We start from the raw sequence: 21,699 nt of genomic DNA on the forward strand, positions 1-21,699 counted from the left end.
TCACAGTGGCGGTTTTTATCACAGGAAATAAAAACAGTGAAAGGAATAAATATGTGGAGTACAAATTAGAAGGGAGTCAGAAATGAAGATGACAGGTGGTGGAATAAAGCGTGCATGCAACTTAAGGTGAGAAAAGGAAAACATAAGAGGAAACAAAAAAGCATGAGTGGAACCACTGGGCATGTTGTGATGGCCATGGAGACATGCCAGGAGACAGCCTTCCAGGAAGGACTCAATGCCCAGCTGTGGGGAGTGAGGACACAGAGAGGCTCCAGCTGTCATGCAGAGCCCCAGCCCCTAATATCAGGTGTGGCCCACATGGAGCACTGAGCCTAGAAAAGCACGAAGGCCTCGTCATTTCAGCCCACTCCACAGCAACGCCCATTCCACAAATCACCCCCAGGCTGACTGTGGCTTTGTTGGGCCTTACTCACAGTTCAGCTCATCTTTCTGACCAATCCCACTTACACCTTCTTCTTTTCACAGGGTTCATTTTTTTCTAACAGACATCCTGCACCTTACATATGTTTCTAGAGGACCCAACATGCAGCATTTGATACCTGGAGTGATCCAAGAAGCAGGAACTAAGATGGCACACTGCAGCTGAGTTACTTACTATCCAATTAACAAAGAAGACCCCCCCTCACTGGTGGTAGGTAGAGCATTATAGCCTTGGCAGCAGATGGCAGGCCGATCAAAACTGTCAGAGGTTGTGAAGTAGGAAGGTATGGCAGTGGATGTACCAGGTTTTTAAGGCTCTAGAGGAAGGAGTAACTGTAAGGATAAGGGATAATATCCTTTAGGAATGAATTGCAACTGCTAAGTATCACAGATGCTCTACTCTGGTCCTCAATTCTTGGTCTGCCCAGAAATTATCTGGAAGACTCGCTAAATTTCAAACTGCCTGCTCCTTACTCCCAGTTTCTCAGTTTCTGAGTAGCTGTAGTTGACTGAGAGTCTGTATTTCTAACATGTTCTGGATTAAGCTGACACTACTAGTTAAAAGACCTGGAGAATGACTGCCTACAGAAATGCAACAGCAGAACAGGAGAAAAGGCAACTGCAAGCCAGATGTGAAATCCAGTAAGCTTCTCAGAGATAAAGAACCTCTCACCGCCTGCAGTGAGGGATCACAGAAAGCCAGGACCAAGCCCAGGGCCTATCTGTGAAAGCAGCTACACTTAAGGACAACTGACAGCCAGCAAGATAGGTCTGTTATGCCAAGTCAGGGCCCTGGAAACCTGGGATGGGACATTTAGGTTTTAACTCCCCAGGCTCCAGGAAACCCTCTGACTGCAGAGACGGCACATCCCTCCTCGGTAAGAGCACTCACTCACCTGTGCCAGGACACAATGGGAGACCCTGCATGAATAGCACTGCTCCCCCCACCACACACACTCAGTACCCAAGCAATCTGCCTGCTGGCCAATGTATCTATCAACACAGTCGAGGGGAGAGGTGTCAGGAAGAAAGTTTATATTCCAAGGAGCTTTAAGAAATAGCCAGAAGGGTCTGCAGAGGAGCAGGTCTGCAGAGGAGCAGGTGCTGACAGTGCTTCTTCCAGGAGCAGAAAACAAATTAATTAGGGAGGAGTTTCTTGACTTGGGAGCAGCCAAGAGTCAAAGAAACTCTAGGAACTCGCTCCTAGGATGGCTCACAAGAACATGAAAAAGCGATGGCTCACCTGAGTGATGCCGAAATTCCAGAACTGCTCAAGGCAGATGGTGAAGGATGGAATTCAAAGAAGCAGGCATGTTGGAGTGGATATGGTACCTACAGCTGGATATCAGATAATCCTGGAGGACACACCAAAAGAAATGTGCTGGTGAGAGGAGCACCCTCCTCACTAAGATCAGTGGTGGCCTCCTCTGCAGGCCAAGGCTGGCCATGGGACATGTGGCCAGGGAGCAAAGCTTGTCAAAAGCACTCAAAATAATAGAATCCTGAAACAAGAGAGCCCAGGTGATGGGGCTAAACTGCTAGAAGCTGTTACAGAATTATCACTGTGACCAGGTCACACTGGTAGCCGAGGAGGTTGGAACCACAAAGAGTCACGGAAATATTTAACAGAACATGGTGTCTTTGGGTACAAAATAAATGAGTGAAGCTGGGGATTTAGCTCAGTGTTTCCAGCGCTTGCGCAGCAAGGTACCATGTTTGATCCCTGGTACCAATAAATAAATAAATAAATAAATAAGTGAATATGAATAAAGTACACTTACTCTGTACTAAAAGAAATCAAGAATGGATAACCAAGAGGCTGAGGGCAGGTCATTCCAATAAACACTTATACCATCCTTCGCCCAGCTGTAAACTGAATCAAGTTAAACTGAAATCCATTGGCTGAAGAGGTGGTCAGATCCCAGGAGAAAGGATCCTATAACATTATACCATGAAAACACAGCGATGCCTACTCTGTCTTCCCTCAAAGGGGCCTACAGCTGTTTCCCCAGGGACAGCTTTTGATTTTTTTTTTTTTGGTACCGGGGATCAAACTTGGGACCTTCCACTTGCGAGGCAGGCAGCGGCACCACTGAGCTAAATCCCCGGGCCCCTAGCTTTTGATTTTTAAAGGAAGTAAAGGTGAAGTGTGGATGACACCATACTACACAAAAACAGACAAGTCTTGCTCTTCTGAGATTTTGGACTTTATACCAATTGCTTATTGGCTCACAGTATTTAGAAGCAGAAGTGAGGACCTACACCTGTTTGCCCATTTGGGAGATGATTTGTATTTTGAGGGGAAATACTGGGGTGGGAGGGGGCTGTACTTTTCAGCATCCAGCATTATAGCTGGTTATTTCAGCTTCAGACAGCTGAAGAAGTGATGGACACAGTAACTGAATCATTATCAACCCATCATCCTGGCACCTCAGAGTGGAGAACACAAGGCCAAGGTAATAAATGACATCTTGGTCAGGATCTGGCTTACAGAGAGTCTAGCAAATCCGTACGTGGTCTTTTCCCTATGCAGTGGTCTTTCCCTGGTCCTTGAATATTTTGTCAGAATTGACATAATTTGGCAGATTGCAGCAATCTACTTTCAGTCCTAGACCTAAGAGCCTATCATAATATGAGGACCAAGCAGAAGCCACTGGAATTGCCACCAGCCCCAACCCAAAAATCAGAAACACTACTGCCATTATAAGGATAATGATTAGTGTGCCATCTTTAACGAACTGAAGGACACAGGGCTGATGATACCAATCACACGTGAGTCATTCACCACCCTTGCCTTGGAAAAAACCTGGAAGATAATGGCAGACCACCGTAGATCAACCGAACAGAAACTGATTATAGCTGCCACGCTAGATGCTGTGCTCAGTAAGAGCAGATTAATAGGACCTCAAGTACAAAACACATAGTAACTGATTTGACAAAATGTGTTCTTTTCTAGCCCAATCAGCAATGGGGATAGAAATATTTCATAGGCATTTACAGTTTTTCCCCAGGGCAATATGAACTCTCCCACTCCTGTCATAAAATATCCAAAGAGCTCCTGACAGGACATACTGCAGAACATCACAGTGCTCCATGACCTCTGTGATATTATGTTCTCACGCACTACAGGGGATAGGAGAGAAACCTTACAAAGATTTGGAGGCCTACCACTGCCACACAACTTCCCAATGGTCTGGGAAATGCCAGACATCCTCTCTAAAGTTAAAAAAAAAAAAAAAAAAGGGTCTACACGGGCGGGGAGGCCCCACGGTAGGAGGCAAGGGCTGGTGCATCGGTCCTCCTTATAGCCTGGAAAAAATGACAGATTTTGTAGCTGTATGGGATGTTGTTTTGAGTGATGGAGTCCACAAGATTGAATTTGAACATGGGACCACATCAGGCAAATGAGTAGTATATGTAGATGGAAAGGAAGAGATAAGAATAGAATGGATGTTCAAATTAGTGGGCAAAGAAACCTTCTGTGTTGGAGCTGCAAAGACAAAAGCAATCATAAATGTAGATGCTGTCGGTGGTTTTGCTTATGAATATACTCTAGAAATTAATGAGAAAAGCCTCAAGAAGTATATGGAGAATAGATCAAAAACTACCAATACATGGGTAGTGAACTTGGATGGCAAGGACTTTAGATTTGTTTTTGGTTTTGGTTTTTTTTGGTACCAGGGATTGAACTCGGGTCTTTGCACTTGCGTAGCAGGCGAAACCACTGAGCTAAATCCCCGGCCCTTAGAGTTGTTTTGGAAAGAGACACTATGGGCATATGGTGCAATGGTAAAAAGGGGGAGACAGTGGGTGAGTTTGCAGATGACATGACTGAACACACTTCAGGGTTGGGAACCGTGACTGTTACCTAAAGGCTGTCCGTAGCGGGAAGCAGAAAGCAAGGATTATTCATACTCTCGCTGTGGATTACAGAGAAATCCCAGAGATTCTTAAATGACTTCATGTTAACGAATTTTCATCTTAAGAAATAAAGACCAGAACTTTTTAATTACTGAGGTAATTAAATGTTTCAGCATGTACTTAGCAGTACACTTAGTCTGCAATGTTTTTATTTTTCAGTGACTTAAAACTGTAATATTCCAAGAGTTAGGAAAAAACAAAGTATGTGCAACATAAAAGTTACTATTTATTAAATAATGTCAAATGTTTAAAGGCAAAGTAGAAAATAAAAGATGGACCAAATTTACTGATGTTTTACAACAGTAAGCAAGAAAGCACACATCTGGTCCCTGTGGGTCCCCTCAGGCTCAGGAGGCACAGAATCAACACCTAGGGAGACTACTCAGGGCCATTTACAGAGTGGCACCAAAGTCCCCAGCATCGAATGAAAATGGCTTCAGTGGTTACAAGCTGGAGGACACGTGGTCCAGTCCCTGTAACCAAACAATTCAGCAGATTATACAGTGTCAGTGGAAAGAGATGCCGAGAACAGTTTGTGGCAGACCACACTGGGAGAGTCACAATGGCAAGCCCACGCCATCTGCAGTGAAGATTTACGTGCCTTTGCCTTTGGAAAAAAGTCATGCTGTGCTACTGGGAAAGGCCAGGCCCAGAGATAGCAAAAGGTGGGTGGCCAGAAGCACCCACCACAAGCTGGATTCTATCAGCCCCACAGGGCAAGTAAGCCTGGCACAGGCAACAATCCATCGTCATAAGATAGACAGATGTGGCACAGGCAGAGTCAGGCACATACAGGAGCAAGATACAAACAACTGCCTGGACAGGTGGCCCAGATCCACGGCTCTACCTTTTTGCAGATGACTAAGAATGGATGGGTGAAGGCTGAGGAAAAAAGCCCAGGCTTGGTCTGTAAACCAGTTCACTGGCAAGCAAGTGCAAACTATAAAGAGACCTCCTCTCAGCCGCACCCAGGGATGGCTTTGTAAGACAGGGAAGCTGGCCACACTGATGCACACCTGTGATCCCAGCACTTGCGAGGCTGAGGCAGGGGGGTCTCAAGTTTGAGACCCACCTGGTCAATTTAGCAAAGCCCAGCAAAGACCCTAGGTTTAATCTCCAATACAGAGAGAGGAAGGAGAAGAAGAGGAGGGGGAAGAAGAAGAAAAATACAGTGGACCCTTAAGTTACAACCAGCCTGACATACGAACAACTTGGGTTAGTTAGGTTAATGGAAGATTCATCTGCCTCTTGTTGCCTGTACCCAGGTAAACATCCAGATCTCAGCTGTATTGACTTACAACCAACTTGAGTTACAACTAGCCCTTGGGAACCCACTGAGTTCCTAAGTCAAGAGCCCAATGTATCCCCAGTGGACAGAATTTCGAGCAGTGTGCCTGGTCATGCACTTTGTGTGGCAAAGAAGTGGCTGGAAGTTAGAATGCAGATGGGCTCATATGCAGAAGCCAGTTGGTCAGAGGCCCAGAAGGAAAAAAAGAAGATCAGAGATGAGAAGATGCTGTGCAGGAGACCTGTGAGTGGATAAATGAGAGACGGTGATGATTTCCTCGTCATGCGTGGCTGGCCGTCAGACAGCAGCCACGGGAAGAAGTACTAGAGCACCCTGCAGACATGGCCGGGGCACTTGGTGGCAGCCAGCCTGTCCTCAGCTAGCCCAGCGCTGACAGGATGAGCACATGCAGGAAGTGGCTGTAGTGGCAGAGATGGAGGCTTCACCTGTGCCCAAAAGCACAGAACCCACTCACCAGGGCCACCTCCACTGCCCAACATCCAGCTGGCCAGGTACAACAACCCATGTTGGGCCAGGGATTTAGCTCAGTGGTGCTGCTGCCTGCCTCACAAGTGCAAGGTCCTGAATTCCATCCCTGGTACCAAAAAACAAACAACAACCCATGCTGAACCCCCAAAATGGCACCACTCTTTGCCAACTGGTAGCAAGTTGACCACATGGGGCCTTTCCATCTGAACAGTAATAACACCCACTCTGAGCATCGGTTTGTTCTCCTGCCCACAGCTGCTCAGCAGGCAGCACCACCCACCCCATCTCCCGTCAAGGAAGGGCCTACTGCCCAGCTGTGGGGAAAGCAGAGTCGGGACGCAGCCTGCATCTTTTGGGGTCAGGCTCAGCTGCAGAGCCCCTTCCTGGGCAAGTCGTCCAGCAGACAGAAGAAGATGAGCACACAAAGCCCATTCAAGCCCAATACAGTAAACCCCGACAGGCCAGGCTTGACCAGGCCCACAGCACAGCTGGACTTTTCTCCTCTGCCCTGCTCTCACTCTTCTCATCACAGGTGCTAACCCCCAGTCGGTACTGCAGGACGCCCAAACTAAGGCACAGGCACGGACACCACTGTGTCCCATAATTCCTCTCGATATTTGCTGACTTTCAAAGGCAAGTGACAGCAAAGTGGCAAGCATTTCAAATTATCAGGTATTATCTCATGATTTTTTATTTCGACAGTCAGGGGCTCAAACAAGTTTTTAACAGGAGTTAAGGACGTAACATGCACTATATTAAAATATAATACCTGGAATCATAAAGTGACAATTCTGGGATTAATACAAACTGTTTATAAAACTGAAAGATAACAGAAGGAAAAAGGAAGGGAACTAATAGAAGGGGGAAGTTATGGATGACTGTATGATGTAAAAGTCTCCTAGCCCCTCAATCAAACTTAAGTGTCCCTCCCAAGCATGGGGCTGGAGTACGCGTTCCGGGGGCCAGTCACAGCTTGGTGGAAACAATGGACTAACAAACAGTGCTTCGCACAAGCACTGTGGAGAAGGAGAAGCAGCAGCAGATAGCAAAAGGGTTCATACCCCAAGGAAAGAGAATATGAGCCTCAGAGCACTTCAATAAGATCATTTCTTGAAGGTAATTCATAACCATTTATGATAAAAACGTGAAAAAAATACTGCAGTGTGTATAATTTTAGAATACTTAATAAAATACGTATCAAATACACATTGCCTAATGTAAACAGTCTTTCAAATCTTTTTAAAGTTTGCTTAATAACATTTCCCACTCTACCCCAAGCCCAAATACTTCTGTTCTGTAATCATCAGTACCAGAGGCTATTAACAAATATGAAAAGGCTATTTTGATGGCATTATTTCACTAAGTGAGCAAAGAACAGCAACAACTTCTGTCTACTTCTGGTTTTTCCGTGCTTACAAACATCATAACCCACACCAGTTACCTCCTCTCCGGGATAAATGCTGTGCCGAATTCCTGTGCGTCTCGCTTTTGCACTGCATTTGCAGAGTGGTCCATCATTCATCTGTAGGAAACAGAATGTAATTCATTTTTATTGGAGGGAAATCCACTCCATGCACGATGAGGCCTCGGGAACTGTGGGTTTTAATGTCATGAGTACTGAGGCTCTGAAGAGGCTGTCACGGTTAAAAGATAAAACAGATGTTCCAAAACCAATAAAGCTGCAAACTGTCTATACTCTCTGATAAAGGGAAGCTGTGTGATGCTGGATTCCCAAGTTATTTGTGCAGCCAAGCAGGAAATATCACTGTCAACACACGGTTTGACCCCATTTTCTCCTACCTTTTTTCAGGACATTCTTTCTTTTTTCTTATTTCAAGAAAAATGACTCTTTCACAAAAAAAGCATACTTTATATCCCAGAGGAGCACACAGAATGTTTTGAAGGTGACCTACAGATTAAATGTTTTAAAAAGAAAAAACTTTAAGTACCTCTGAAGCAGAAAGAAGAAAATGCCTACTAGAACCAGAAAATCGTTCAATATCAGTCGGGTTAGACTGAGTCTTCCCTCACCTGAATTCATTTTACTGGCTCAAATTCTACCCACATGACTCAAAAGTGACCAATCTTGAACGGTTCTTGGACAGAAGATGACTGCAATCAGAGAGATAAATAGCACAGAGTCCAAAAATTTGTTCTAGATAGGAAAACAAATGATATGCTTACTAATTTAAAAGAAAAAGAAAATCCATTTAAGTGGATGTACCACTGGGACTGCCATGGGAAGGCTTCAGAGAGATGAAAACTGAAGAGTGGACAGGACAGGAAAAGAAGACACCGATTACACAAACACCAGCATGCACGAGAAGCAAAGTGAAGACAGCAAACACATTATGTTCCAGACCACAATAAATGGGATGCATCTTTTATGTGAGTGAAGGACCGAAAAAGGAGAATGGAAATCAAAATCCAAAGGGCCTTTAAAAGCCAGTTGTATGAATTCATCCAGTATAAATGTGCCAAACATAAATAGATTTTTTATGTCCTCCCCTAAATAATACAGAACAACTATTTACATTGCATTTTTGCAACTCATTGCACCAAATTGAAATATAAATGAAAATATCTCAATAAGACTGAGAAGAAATATAAAAGTGAAAAGCTGTAACTTTCTTTACCCTTCTGGGAATTCTAAAGCTCCAGGTGGTATAGCAGGGACATAACATTGCTATCTAAAAATCATTCTTAAAATGTTATCTAAAGTAACAGCTGGCAAATAAGAGATGCAATTAGATTCCAGCAAAAATCACAACACACTCAATGCTGGTCATAACTTGTGATGAAAAATGTGGAAATTGCTTAGTGCTCACTGATTTCCAAGGGAGCAGACAGACACCCTTCATTCTCGCCTTTTACCAGGGTCTGGGCTCCTACGAGGATCAGCCCTTCAAGGGCTCAACTGTACAGAGGACTTAAACCCAAATACAATAAACAAAGCAGTGAGACAATACGGAAGCACTGACAGAAACAGGAAAATCTCTGATAGAGACAGGAATCCATAGGAAGCAAGGAGAATGCTCCTTGATAGAATGGTAGCCAATTAAAACGATCACTTATGGGGAAGGCTTTCTTTTAGGGCAGACAAAAACTTTCTAATAGATTGTGAAAATGGTTGTACAGCCCTGTGAATATAATAAAAAGAACACTGGATTGTAAAATTGTGTGTACATTGTATCATATGAATTACAACTCAAAAAAGCTGCTCAAAAAGAAAGCTATACATGCAATCCATATATGTTTTAAAATGCAATGGCAATTTTGCAAACCTTTCTGCTCAATTCCAAAGCACTACAATGTACACTTCTGTCAGCCATTCTGACCATCTTAATCCTACCAAAAACTTTTGATAGCTATCATTTAACAAGAGACAGGAAAAGAGCATCCGAATTAATACAGAATGGTATGAATTTACTCACGAAATATAAATTTAAATTACCTTACAAATCATGTAGGAGGTGTACACGTTTTATGCTTAATAATTTTACATGCATTAAAGGTACTACTTTTGTATGTACTGTATATTTTAAGATAAGTCATTTATAAAGATGCTATTTTTGTGTATTACTTCCAAATAAAATAATAATTAAAAATAAAATGGCCTGGCTGTTATATAATTAGCTCAAATATGCTTAACAAGGAAGAGAACTTATAAGGACTTTAGACTGTTACTAACTAAAAACAATGAAATTTTATAGGGCTATCTTGTTTAGTATTTTATAGCAAGACATTTTCCAGGTGAACTGCTTTTAAAAGATGCTACCAATTCTCTCTCCCTTACCCTATCATTTGTCTCCTTCCTTCTACTTCAAGTTTAATGAGGCAGCACCATTATTCCACTCCCAACACAGAATTTACAAACATGGTCAAGTACTATTCAAGGTACAGCTGCTCTGGTGCTTTGACTTTGGAGCTGAACTCTGAAGCTGAAAAGAAATAAGCTCTGAAAAAAATGACATATAAGCCAGAGAGTAAAATTCCATTTCAATACCAGCCAACATGCATCTTCTGCACCCAAAGCCATAAATGTGATGTGTGGGTTTGCAACTTTCACAGCAGGAGCACAAAAACGCATGTACCTGGCCTGGGTCATTGTACCAGAGCTCATCGTGAAGCCGGTCAGGGTGGGCCTTTTTGCGTTTGATTTCTGCAATGACGTCAAACACCTCTGAGTCTGAGCTGCTAGAACAGGTGCTGTCCTCATCGGACTCACATTCAGATTCACTGGAGCTCTCTAACAGAGGACAGGGGAAAACAGGATAAAACCGAAGAGATTAACAAAACAGTCTCTGTGGGGACTTACAAACGCAAGACCTAAACTTGTAAATGTAAGGACAGTCCTTTAATCTTTCAGCAAATCTCGAGGGCTTACTCTACACCAAATATCCTGCTAAGCAATACAGTTTCACAGCCCATAATGCTGAGTCATAATCTAGTTTGAGAAACAAAAATTTTTAGAGAGAAAATAAGGACTAATAAACAATCTCAGACAAAATAACACAGTAGCAGTTTATAATTTCACACTTTAAAAACTGTAGCACTTAAGACAGGCATGGTGAAGCATGCATATAGTCCCAGCACTCTCAGAGGCTGAGGGTCACAAGTCCGAGGCCAGCCTAGGCAACTTCGCAAGACCCTGTCTTGTAATAAAAAAAATAAAAGAGACCGGGGATTTTAGCTCAGTGGTTTTGCTGCCTGCTGCGCAAGCACAAGGACCCGAGTTCGATCCCCAGTACCAAAAAAATAAATAAATAAATAAAATAAAAGAGTTATTGCTGTAGCTCAGTACTTGCCTAGATATGCACAAGGCTCTCAGGCCCTAGGTTCACTCCCCAGAACCAAAAAAATGATCCAGAACAATCAGTGATAATTTCTTGGAAGGGATACTAGTGACCTGGGTACTGAGGTAGGAGGGAAGGAGGCTGGTGAGGAGGAAAGAGAAAAGGAATGAAGAAGCACTGCGGGGAAGTCTTGGAGCTCAGATCAGAGGTGACTCTGGCTGGAGCAAGGGCTCCCCAACAAAACACTGGGAGGTGGTGGATTGGAAGCACTGCAAATGCCACGCTGAAGGCTGTGAATGCAACATTGAAATTTTTTTTCCTGATTTTTCCTTTCAACAGCATCAATAAAAATTTTAGTCCTTGAAAATAACTAGATTAAAAATCAATCAGTGTAACTATGCTAAATGAAATAAGCCAGTTACAAATAAGACAAATACTGGTGAAATGCTATCCACTGCAGCAGTCAAATTCACAGAAACAGAAAGTAGTGGTGGTTGTCAGAGCTGAACGTGAGGGGCTTACTAGGGAGTTCCTGCTTAATGGATACAAAGTTCTGTGCAGTAAAATGAAGAGTCCTGGAAATGAACGTACTTAGTACTACTGAGTGGACACATAAAGGGCTAAGATCATAAATTCCATGTTATGTGTATTTTACCGCAATTTTTAAAGAAAGACCTAGAAATTAAGATTAATCCTACAAGAAATTAATGTAGTAGCAGCACAGTAATAAAATCCAAAACTTACAGAGCTGCATCTATGCATAGTGCATGAGGTAGATGCTACTGTCACCCTCACTTTCCAGGTGGGAAAACCGAGGCACAGAGAGATTAGATCATTTGCCCAAAGTCACTTATCAAGTCAGTGGAGGAGCAGGGATTCCTACTCAGGCCATCTGCCTCTGAGTCAGAGCTCTTATCACTGAGTATTGCCTTCCAGCACTCGAGATGTAATGCAGGCAGAAGACGAAAGCCAGAGAACAGGTAACAGCATATGGGATGTCTCACGCGCACATGGCATCCTGTTATGGTTGCTAAAGAACCGAAGTGGTAAAAAGCACTTCTATCTTGAAAGATCTCACCATCTTCTTGGATCATCAGAATACACACTTGAAAAGACAGACCACCATATGAAAGAGTGACAGCAACAGTATGAGAGTAGGTGATTCTTCAGTCAGGGCTGCAGTTGCTGTCTCATCAAACCAGGAGTGCCTGGCAAGGGAAAGGGCTACAGCGGGGCTGCCTGCCAGCTTCCTGCTTTCAGAGGGACCCTGGGCTCTGGTCCCTTCTGCTTCTAAACTAGACAACTCTATAAGGGAGGTGCTTGCGGCCAAGCCTTCCAAATGAGATCTCTGGGTAGCAGATTTTACGACTTACTTTAATTGCATTTTTACACTTGCTACTGAATGTAACTAAAGAAAAATAAGGTCAAAACAAAGGATGTACCACTGCTGTTTTTTGCAGACTCTAAGGAAAATAAAATGAAAAAGACATTTTAATTTGGGACTCTCAGTCACACTTCCCAAAAAGCCAGGATTAAGCAATAATAAAGGAGCAGAGACTCTTGGTCTAATGACTTCCACTCACCCAAGTCTTCATCTAGTTTCGTCTTTGGAGGTTCCCACGGAGGCCTGGCAGCCTTGGCCTTTTCTTGCCGACTCCCCAACTCTTCCTCAAATTTGTCATATAAGTCGCGGAGTCTACTTGTTCCAACTACAGTAGAGTCTCCCTTTTCAAAGATCAATATGAAGAATTATATAAGTAATCAAAAATTTTTAACAGTACCTTGCCATTTTTTAACCCCTAATTTAATAAACATTTTTTTAACATGCTCATTGCTCCTCTGAATCAAACGCACACTTGTATGGCTAAAAAGTCTTCGGGAGGGCCGGGGATTTAGCTCAGTGGTTTCACTGTGTGCTGCGCAAGTGCAAGGACCTGAGTTCAATCCCCAGTACCAAAAACAAAAAAAAGTCTTCAGGAAAATCCATTTTGCCACATTTAGAAACATTAGAAATGTCCTTTTGATAAGATATTAAAAACAAAATCATGACCCTGAAAGCAAAAGAAATACATACACACACCCACAAGAGGACTCTCTAACACATTCCCAGAAGAAATTCTCCACTTCTGCCCACCTTCCCCCTTCCTAGGGGAGAACCACTTTTAAGTGCCTAGACACTCTGATTTCTAACCACTAAATGTAAAACCCAGACCTTTCAAGTGTAACAGTAAAATTAAGGCAAAGCATAAAGTCTGCTACCCCGAAGAGGAGATAATTGCCTTTCTTTAGGCCCATCTTCAGTGCTGAGACGAGTAAAGCCATGATAGCTCTGACATCCTTAGCACCTTCCCAGTACCACAGATGACAAAACTCAAAGGCAGATGTCAGGCTGCGGGGCTTACCAGCCTCCATTCCACACTGGAAGTTTAATATACCCATAACAATGTAAGAGAAACACAGCTATTCCTGTTTAAACTCTCAGGACTTCAAGGTCTTTAACATCCTTGTTTTAAGAATAGTAGTGCCTGTGGCAGTCATTCTGTCCTTCCTAGCTAACAAAATCATGATTTCTTTCTGACCCCAGGCAGAGAATTCCTGACCTCAGGGAAGGTGGACTGAGCCACCACCCTCCTCCCAAAGATGTCTATATCCTAAGCCCCAGAAGCGAAACATTACTTTATATGGCACAAGAATTTGAGATAGGACTAAGGTTACAGAATTTGAGGTAGGGAAGTCATTCTGGATTATCTGAGTTGATCCCTTAAAAAGATAGAACATTTGCCAACAGGAGTCAAAGATGGACCGGAAGAGGCAGGAAGGAGATATGCAAAGTGTGAGAAGAACTCAAGCAGTCATCCCTGGCCTTTAGGATGGAGAAAGGGGTCCCCAAGCCAAGAATCCACATGGATTCCAGGAGCTAGAAACCGCTCAGTAAAGAGCAAGACAGGAAACTCGGACTTTGGCCATCCAGCCAGAAGGTACTCAACTCTGTCAACAATTCAAGTGAACAAGAAAGCGGTTCCTCCAGAGCTCCTTCTAGAGCTTTGAATTAGCCAGTGAGACCCAGACTGGACTTCTGACTCCAGAGCTGTGAAACGATAAATGAGTTTGTTGTTTTAAGCCATGCTGTTTGTAAACTCTATTGTAGCAGAAGGAAAACAAATCTCTGTGGTCAGCATGTGACACATCTTGGGCAGAGATAGAAGGAGAGCTTAGGCGGGATGCTAGAGACGCCTTCTTCGTGCTGCAAGCGGACACAGGCATGCACGGGTGCGATGCTTGAGGGTGCGGCATCATCCTGTGACTGTGGAAGATGCTAGAGAAGATGGCAGAGCAGGGTATGGTGGTGCACAACTGCAATCCCAGCACCTTGGGAAGCTGAGGCTGGAGGATCACAAGTTCAAGCTCAGTTTGGGGAACTCCACAAGACCCTGTCTTGGAATAAAAAACAAAGATAGGCCAGGGCTATAGCTTACAGAGAAAGCCTTGGATTCAATCCCTAGTGCAAAAGAAAAAAAAAAGGGGAAGGAAGGAAGGGAGGCAGCGTGGGAAGCAGAGAGAATCCTGGCAACTCTGAACTATGGAGGACATGGGCCACAGCCTCCCTCCAGACACCTTATTCCAAAAAAAACAAAGTGGTTCTTTCCAGTCACCTAGTCAGGTATTGTTAGTTATAGTAGCATGCCTAGCTGACAGCACCTTGCCAAGGAAGTCTGAGGATTAATATGATAATATGAGAAGCGTGGACTAAGTTCCAGCACCATAAAAGTGCTCGGTATTATGAGCTCCCTTCTCACTGCAGTACATAAACTTAGAGTCCGGGACTGTACTACATCACCCAGAGCCTGCTCGCGTTTATCACACAAAATATCACACCACTATCAGAGATTTCTCAAACCCTTTTCTTCCAAAGACAAGGAAATCTCCTTTCAAGTTGCCCACAGACAAGGGTCAGAATGGAACTACTGACCTTCCTGTACTTAGGATTTTTCCACTCTATGATGGTACAAAAGTAATTCACACTCCCTAGAAACAGTACTTCAAGTTTTTGATTTGGCTCCTTCCCCAAGTCAGCAACAGGCTGCATGATCCTCTCTCGCAGCAGCAGCACCGAGCTGTGCTCCAGTCAGCCACGAGGGAATCAAGCCATACTCTTACTGTGCTGTCAGCACTTTTTGGATACGAGCATTCAATAAATGACATGAGATATTCAACACTTTATTATAAAATAAGATTTGCATTAGAGTATTCTGTCCAAGGATTGGCTAATATAAGTGTTCTAAGTACATTCAAAGTCGAGTAGGTTCAATCATGATGTTTGGTAGGTTAGGCATATTAAATGCATTTGGGAACTACAGTATTTTCAACTTATAATGGGTCACTGAGATGTAACTCCATTGTTAGTTAAGAAGCTTAGGTATTTTTACAAAATTCCGAACGTGATAGTCCTGTCTGACGTAGTCTCATACTCTAAATCCAACCTCTCCAACTTCTTCTGCCCTAATTCTGCAGACAGTCATTCCCTCACTCGTTCATATCTTCAGTAAACGTTATTGTTTGTCTATACTGTGGCAAATATGCCTGTGCTAATGGGATGGAGGTTAATGTCTATGGGGAAAAGGGGAAGAGAGAGAGAAAAGAGAGAACGACAAAATATACAGTGAAGATGGAAGAACGGGAAAGAAAAGAGAAGCGAGAGTGGGGAGGAGGCTGGGGGATGCACCATGGTGGCCCACAGGTCCGCTACAGAGATTCCCCAAGCCCCACTTCCAGCAGCAGGAGCTCAAAGCCCTCTACAGCCTGGAGAAGGTGATGACAGTCTCCCTCCCCAGGTCAGCCAGCATCACAGGCTGGTGACTGTCTGATCAAGAACACACTTCAAAGAGACAGGCTCGAGTTCTTCCTTATTTCCCATTTTGAAAGAAAAACACAAACGCATGTTTAGTGTATGCCACAAACTGCATATACTAGTTACAAGTAAGAGCTTATGAAACTAAGTGTCAAGACTATCCACGTCATAAAAAATGCAGAATGGATACTTACTTAACCTACTGCATTCTTGGTCTGTGGCTCTTTAACACAGTGATCCTCAACAGGGGTGATTCCCCCCCAGGGAAATGTGTGACAATATTTTAAGGCATTTTGGGTTGTCATCATAGGAGAGGGTGCTACTGGCATCTAATGGGCAGAGCCCAGAGATACTGCTCAACATCCTACAGCACACAAGGCAGCTCCCACAAAGAATCTGGTTGCTGGCCTGAACCACAGTTTCTCTCCCACTTCAGACCTACCACCTGATCCATAGGGTCACTGGAGTAGTAGTTTTCTGAATGGGTACATCGAATCCACACAGGTTTAAGAAGTTCTTCATCTTCCTCCTCACTTTTGTCAGGCAGTGTCTCCTCTGGCTCTTTTTCTTTCATTGAGGTGTAGTTCTTCTCTTTGCCTGAGCCCTGGCTATCACTCCATCTGTCTTTTTCCTCCTCCCAACGAGCTCTCTTCTTCTCCCTGCTTGGGGAGCGACTTCAAAAGGGGACAAAGAAGGTTAGTTATTATTAAAAGGCTCTTCCATTGTATAAACTATTTACAAATGCCATGCCAATCCACCATATTTATTTTTATTAAAACAGCAATTTCCAAACACCAGTCTGGTAGCATCAGAATCACCTGAAGTTTACTTGTTTAAAAATACAAATTCCCAGGCCCTACCCCAGATCTACTTACTGATTCACAATCTCCGGGGGTGGGGCCCAAGAATCTGTATTTTTAATAATCTCCCCAGGTAATTCTGGTGTACATTCAGCAGGTTCAGGAACAACTGGTAAATCATAACTCCTAGAAGAGAAAGATATTTGGGGAATATTTGGAAATCTCCGTGTGTGGACAATTTTAGCAACAAGAATACTTGTTTTGAATCTTCCACATCTTGCTTTGCCAGGAAAAAAAGAAAAATAGACATCATAAAACATGGTCTCCACTTGGCCAGAAATTTAGCCTGAGGACTATGATCTAAGAGACAGTTCTGGCATTCCTAACTATCTCTCAAGAACTCCAGACATGGGTATTACTACTTAGTGAACCAAATCATTGGCTAAATCTCATCCCTAAAAATATTGATATTAACTAAGCAAAAATAATGAAAAAAAATCTATTGTCTTCTTGATTTCCTGGGGCTTGAAATCTGCAAAAAAAAATCATCCTATGGATGCCCTTGGAGAGAAAAACTACAGGACAGATTTTTAATTTAAGCCCAAGAAATTTAGGTAGAACATACAGTTCTTGAGAAGCTGGCTAAGGAGAATAAATGGTCTATTAGACTGGCTGGTGGCCACCACAGCTTCATTAACAAAGTTACTACTCTCCAAGAATGTTTACATCTGGAACAAAGTCATAAATTAACTACTTTCATTAACTCTGCCAATAACTTTTTTTTGGGGGGGGGTACCTAGGATCGAACTCAGGACCTTGCGTTTGCCAGGCAGGCACAGCACCACTGAGCTAAATGTCCAGCCGAACAACTTCTAATATTAGAGAAAACTCTGGAGGGAAAGCCCTTGAAAGACTGCAGCCTCTATGAGTTTCCCACAGCCTCCTGCAAAAAATACCACCCCAGCGTTCTTGCCAATTTATGGCTCCAGAAACCTCTACTCTAGGTCTGCAGATGTCTGGTTTGACTGTCTGGAATCTCCTCTTTCCTCAGGTTCTGGGATCTGCATGTGTGTGTGTGTGTACTTTTAGTGGGGAAAAGATGAGGAAGACCATACATATCAATTATTTATGTATTTTTGAATACATGTATTGCAACGAGTCATTTGTTTTGTTACCAAAAAAAATTACTGTTAAAGGAAAACAGGTGTAGTGTAGAAAAAGAATAAAGCATGAACATAAATAAAAATCATCCAGAACACCACTTAAAGAACTGTATTTCATAAATGTTTATGAAAATACATGTACACACATAAACATTCTGCGCTTCTTATTCAGTAGTTTATCAGCAAAATTCCTCTCTTTCAATAATCTGTATTTGAACCATTTTTAACTGGTACATATCCTTTTATAAGTATATACCATAATTTTTAAAATCTAATGACAGTTATTTAGTTTAACATTTTCTCTCCACTGTAAACAATGCTATCAGGAACACACTGTGTTCTTTGTGATTATTTTCCAGTGTATATGATTTTTTTAAGACCTCTCTCCATTAAACTACCACTAAAACTATATGCAAGTTTCCCATTTCCATAACCTATCAATATGGCTCATTTTAATCTTTGCCATCCTGATGAAAAAAGTAATTTAATTTGCAACTTTTACCACTATAAAATGAATATATTTCATATCATTTTTGTGTACATCTCAGTCAAAAGGTACACCAATATATTTTTGAATTAAAATTATAATTTTTTAAAATGTACTGGAAAATTTTTTATCAAGATAATGTCTATCGTCTGTCATATGTATTATAACATTTTCAAGCTTTTTGGGGTTTTCTGTTTGTTTTGGCAGTACATGGGATTGAACCCAGGGCCTTTGTACTAAGCTACAGCCCCAACTCTGTTTAGTTTTTATTTTGAGACAGGATCTCCCTTAAATCATTAAGTTCCCCAGAATGGACATGAACTTGTGATCCTCCTGCCTCAGCCTCCTACAGTGCTGAGACTACAAGCATATGCCACCACATTCAGCTTTGTTTTCCTTTTTAATACTACTTATGGCTATATATAACTTTTATAAGGCCAAAGCTAGAGATCTTTTTCTTCATGCTTTCTGCCTCAATGTTTTACTTGCAAATCTTTTCACATCCCAAAGCTATATAATATTTTATATTTTCTTATTTCCTTTTACACTAAATTTTGTTACTCTATCTCTTCAAGAAGGCAGAAATTTAATTTGTTTTGTCCTCTACTTGGCTTGTCAACCTCCAGCTTTCCTGATCTGAAAAAAAATTATTATGTATTAGATATAAATTTATAGATTATTAGATATAAGTATTATATATCTAAATATTATTCAATATTTGTTTCATTGATCTATTCATATCCTTATCAAATTTTTAAAATTATTATGCAATTCCTAGACATTTATTACTAATAAGGTATTCCTCCATTACTGCTTTTCTTCATTATCTTAGCTTCTATTCCAAAGAAAAATTAAAGAGTAACTACGAAGTTCTAAAGTCAGACTTCAGAAACTGAAGTTCTACTAAAATTTGAGATTATTTTGAAGAAAACTGGTGTTTTTAAGACATGGCCTTAGCTGTGGTGGTACACGCCTATAACCCTAGCACTTGGGAGGCTGAGGCAGGAGGATCTCCATGAGTTTGAAGCCAGCAGTTTGGGCTTCATAGTGAGTTCAAAGCCAGCCTAAACTATAGTGAGATGCTGTCTCAAAAAACCAAAAAAAACCAAAACAAAACAAAAAACAAAAAACAAGGTATGGTCTTTAACTACAGGATTATGATATGCCCCCAATTTACACCACCTTCTTTGTTTTCAGCAAAATTTTCTAGTTTTCTACATTTTCTTCATTTTCTGAAGTTTATTACAAGATATTTAATTCAATTAAAATTTGGCAGTGAAACTAGTTTGTTTTTGCATTACATTTTCTAAGTACTGTATTCTTGGTATCTATGAAGGCTATTAAAATATCAACAGCTAATGGCAATTTATTTCCTAGTGGTTTCTTTGAGGATTTTTTTGGTGCTTTCTGTGAGCCTGACAATCTACTAAGCATTTTATTAAAATTCTCACATTTAATCCTTCAATGAACCCTGAAAGGCAGATAACACAAAGGAGGTAACGGTCTTAGGAATTACTCACTTACCCAGTATCATAAAGCGTGGAAGTGGAAGTTAAATGCTAATAAGGTTGACACAGACATTTTGCTATGTTCAAAAGAAAGCTCCCCAAATATTTAACTATTATTACTGCAGGTATCAAGGAAGACAAGGCAAAAGACTTCCTCACCCCCTCTCCTTTACACAGGTATCCTGAATGACAGATGATCACCAGGTTGTCTCCTGTGACCATTAACTAATACTCATTTTTTTTAATACTTTGAGAAGGGCATTCTAAAACAGGAGTATCTCAGGCTCTTCAAACTTCAAATCCAAACTCTAATTGTTTCTTCTTAACAATATGCCCTATAACAAACTGATAACTGTTCCTCCTTTACAATACATACATCTCTAATTTTTATTTTCTCTTCTACTCCATTTGTTAGAATATAGAGAATCCAAGGCTGGCTTCTCCCCAAGCTATCAGGCAATGGAGAAGAGACCACTAGACCAAGGAGATTCCCAGCACTTTTACATTAAAAATCATCAACCTCAAACTGATCCTCAACGATGTCCACCAACACAATATCCTGGTTTTCCTCCTATCTCCTGTCCTCTGGGCCACTTCCCACTCCTCTGGCTCAACTCATCTAATCCATGGCATTTAGTACTTGCAGCTGAGATCTCTATTCTAAATTCTGTGACTGAATAGCCAATGAACTACTGCACAGTTCTGTTTGCTTGTCTTGCAGATCCTCAAAATGCACATGCCCCAAATGGAACTCAACCTCTTACCTGTTTCTTAGTGTCCCCACCCACAATAAGGAACATCAGATCTCAGGCGATCACTCACCCTAACACATCTGCTCAGTGATTGAATCCCACCCACCTGTTTCAGAAATAAAGTCAATACCTCCATTACAGCTACTCTTCCCCATCACCACTGTCACTGCCCCGGTCCAGGCCACAATCGTTGCTTATGCAGATTACTACAGAAGACTACAATGGATTTCCCAATCTACAGGCCTGACCCTCTCAGAACATTCTCCACACGGCCAGCTTCACACACACTCTTCTGTCTTCCCCTATGATCTTTCAAGGAACCAAGTCTTGCGTTTATTTACGAATACAGTTGTACTGCTACAGATCTGTTTCCATTTCATTCATTTTTTACATTTAAATCCCTTTTTTCTGCTTTTCTTATATTCTACCAATTTTTAAAGATAAATGCTCAGATAATAATTATATTTGGTTACCATTTATGTGGCTCTCACATTAGGCCTTGTTCTAAGTGTTTAATGTGTATTACTTCACTGAGCCTTCACCACTCAATAAGAAAAATGTAACTATTCTTATTTTATAGATAAAGACACTGAGGCTTGAAAAGGTTGGGTAACTCTGCCCAATAACAAAGTTGGGAGAGGTAATAAATGACCTTGAATTTCTCAGACTCCAGAATGCTGCTTTTACCATTACATAAGATCATGAACTTTAATGCTGGACAGAGAACTGGTTTTAGCCTGTAAGTTTTGGATTACAGCAATCTTTTTTTTTGGTACCAGGGATCGAACTCGGGACCTTGCACTTGCGAGGCAGGCAGTGGAACCACTGAGCTAAATCCTTGGCCCCTATTATACCAATCTTGATGTCATTTTTCTAAAGAAAATATAACTGCAGTTTTGCTTTTTTCCCAAAATAAATTTAAAAGCATAATTATGAATTCTCAAGGTTTTTAAAAAAATACCTTGAATTATTAATGCACACTTTTCTATCATTACTGTCAAATAGGTGGCCTGTATAATTTCTAATTTTTGTACATTTAGCAAGCTTTTCCTTGTGCATAATCAATTCATCTGGAAAGTAAAGATGTGCTGGGCCACTTCAGCTGTACATAGGCGATCCTGGCCAGACTCTGAGCTGCTATCAAGACATAGCTGACACTCTCCACAAACACAAAACCTCAATTCAGGGAGACAGATAATCCTGCA

The 21,699-nt window shown here is 41.8% G+C and overlaps 1 protein-coding gene and 1 pseudogene across 4 annotated transcripts in view; one reads left to right on the forward strand and one right to left on the reverse strand.

Moving 5' to 3' along the window:
- Drosha (drosha ribonuclease III) overlaps positions 1–21,699 on the reverse strand; it is a 125,859-nt gene that overhangs the window by 92,665 nt on the left and 11,495 nt on the right. For 3 of the 4 annotated variants that reach the window (XM_004848666.3, XM_004848665.3, XM_013073521.3), the window contains exons 6-10: positions 16,660–16,770; positions 16,227–16,458; positions 12,519–12,660; positions 10,234–10,388; positions 7,581–7,661 (exon numbers count right to left, since the gene is read on the reverse strand). In XM_004848666.3, coding sequence (XP_004848723.1) covers positions 7,581–7,661; positions 10,234–10,388; positions 12,519–12,660; positions 16,227–16,458; positions 16,660–16,770 — 721 coding nt within the window. The remainder of the gene's footprint in view (positions 1–7,580; positions 7,662–10,233; positions 10,389–12,518; positions 12,661–16,226; positions 16,459–16,659; positions 16,771–21,699) is intronic. The other variant, XM_004848667.3, reaches the window with a different exon arrangement.
- On the forward strand, positions 3,693–4,527 carry LOC106009730 (fas apoptotic inhibitory molecule 1-like; annotated as a pseudogene).

This window comes from Heterocephalus glaber, unplaced genomic scaffold (assembly GCF_053883595.1).
Source record: "Heterocephalus glaber isolate CG9 unplaced genomic scaffold, H.glaber_assembly_v1.0 deba00001538, whole genome shotgun sequence".
Classification (NCBI taxonomy): domain Eukaryota; kingdom Metazoa; phylum Chordata; class Mammalia; order Rodentia; family Bathyergidae; genus Heterocephalus; species Heterocephalus glaber.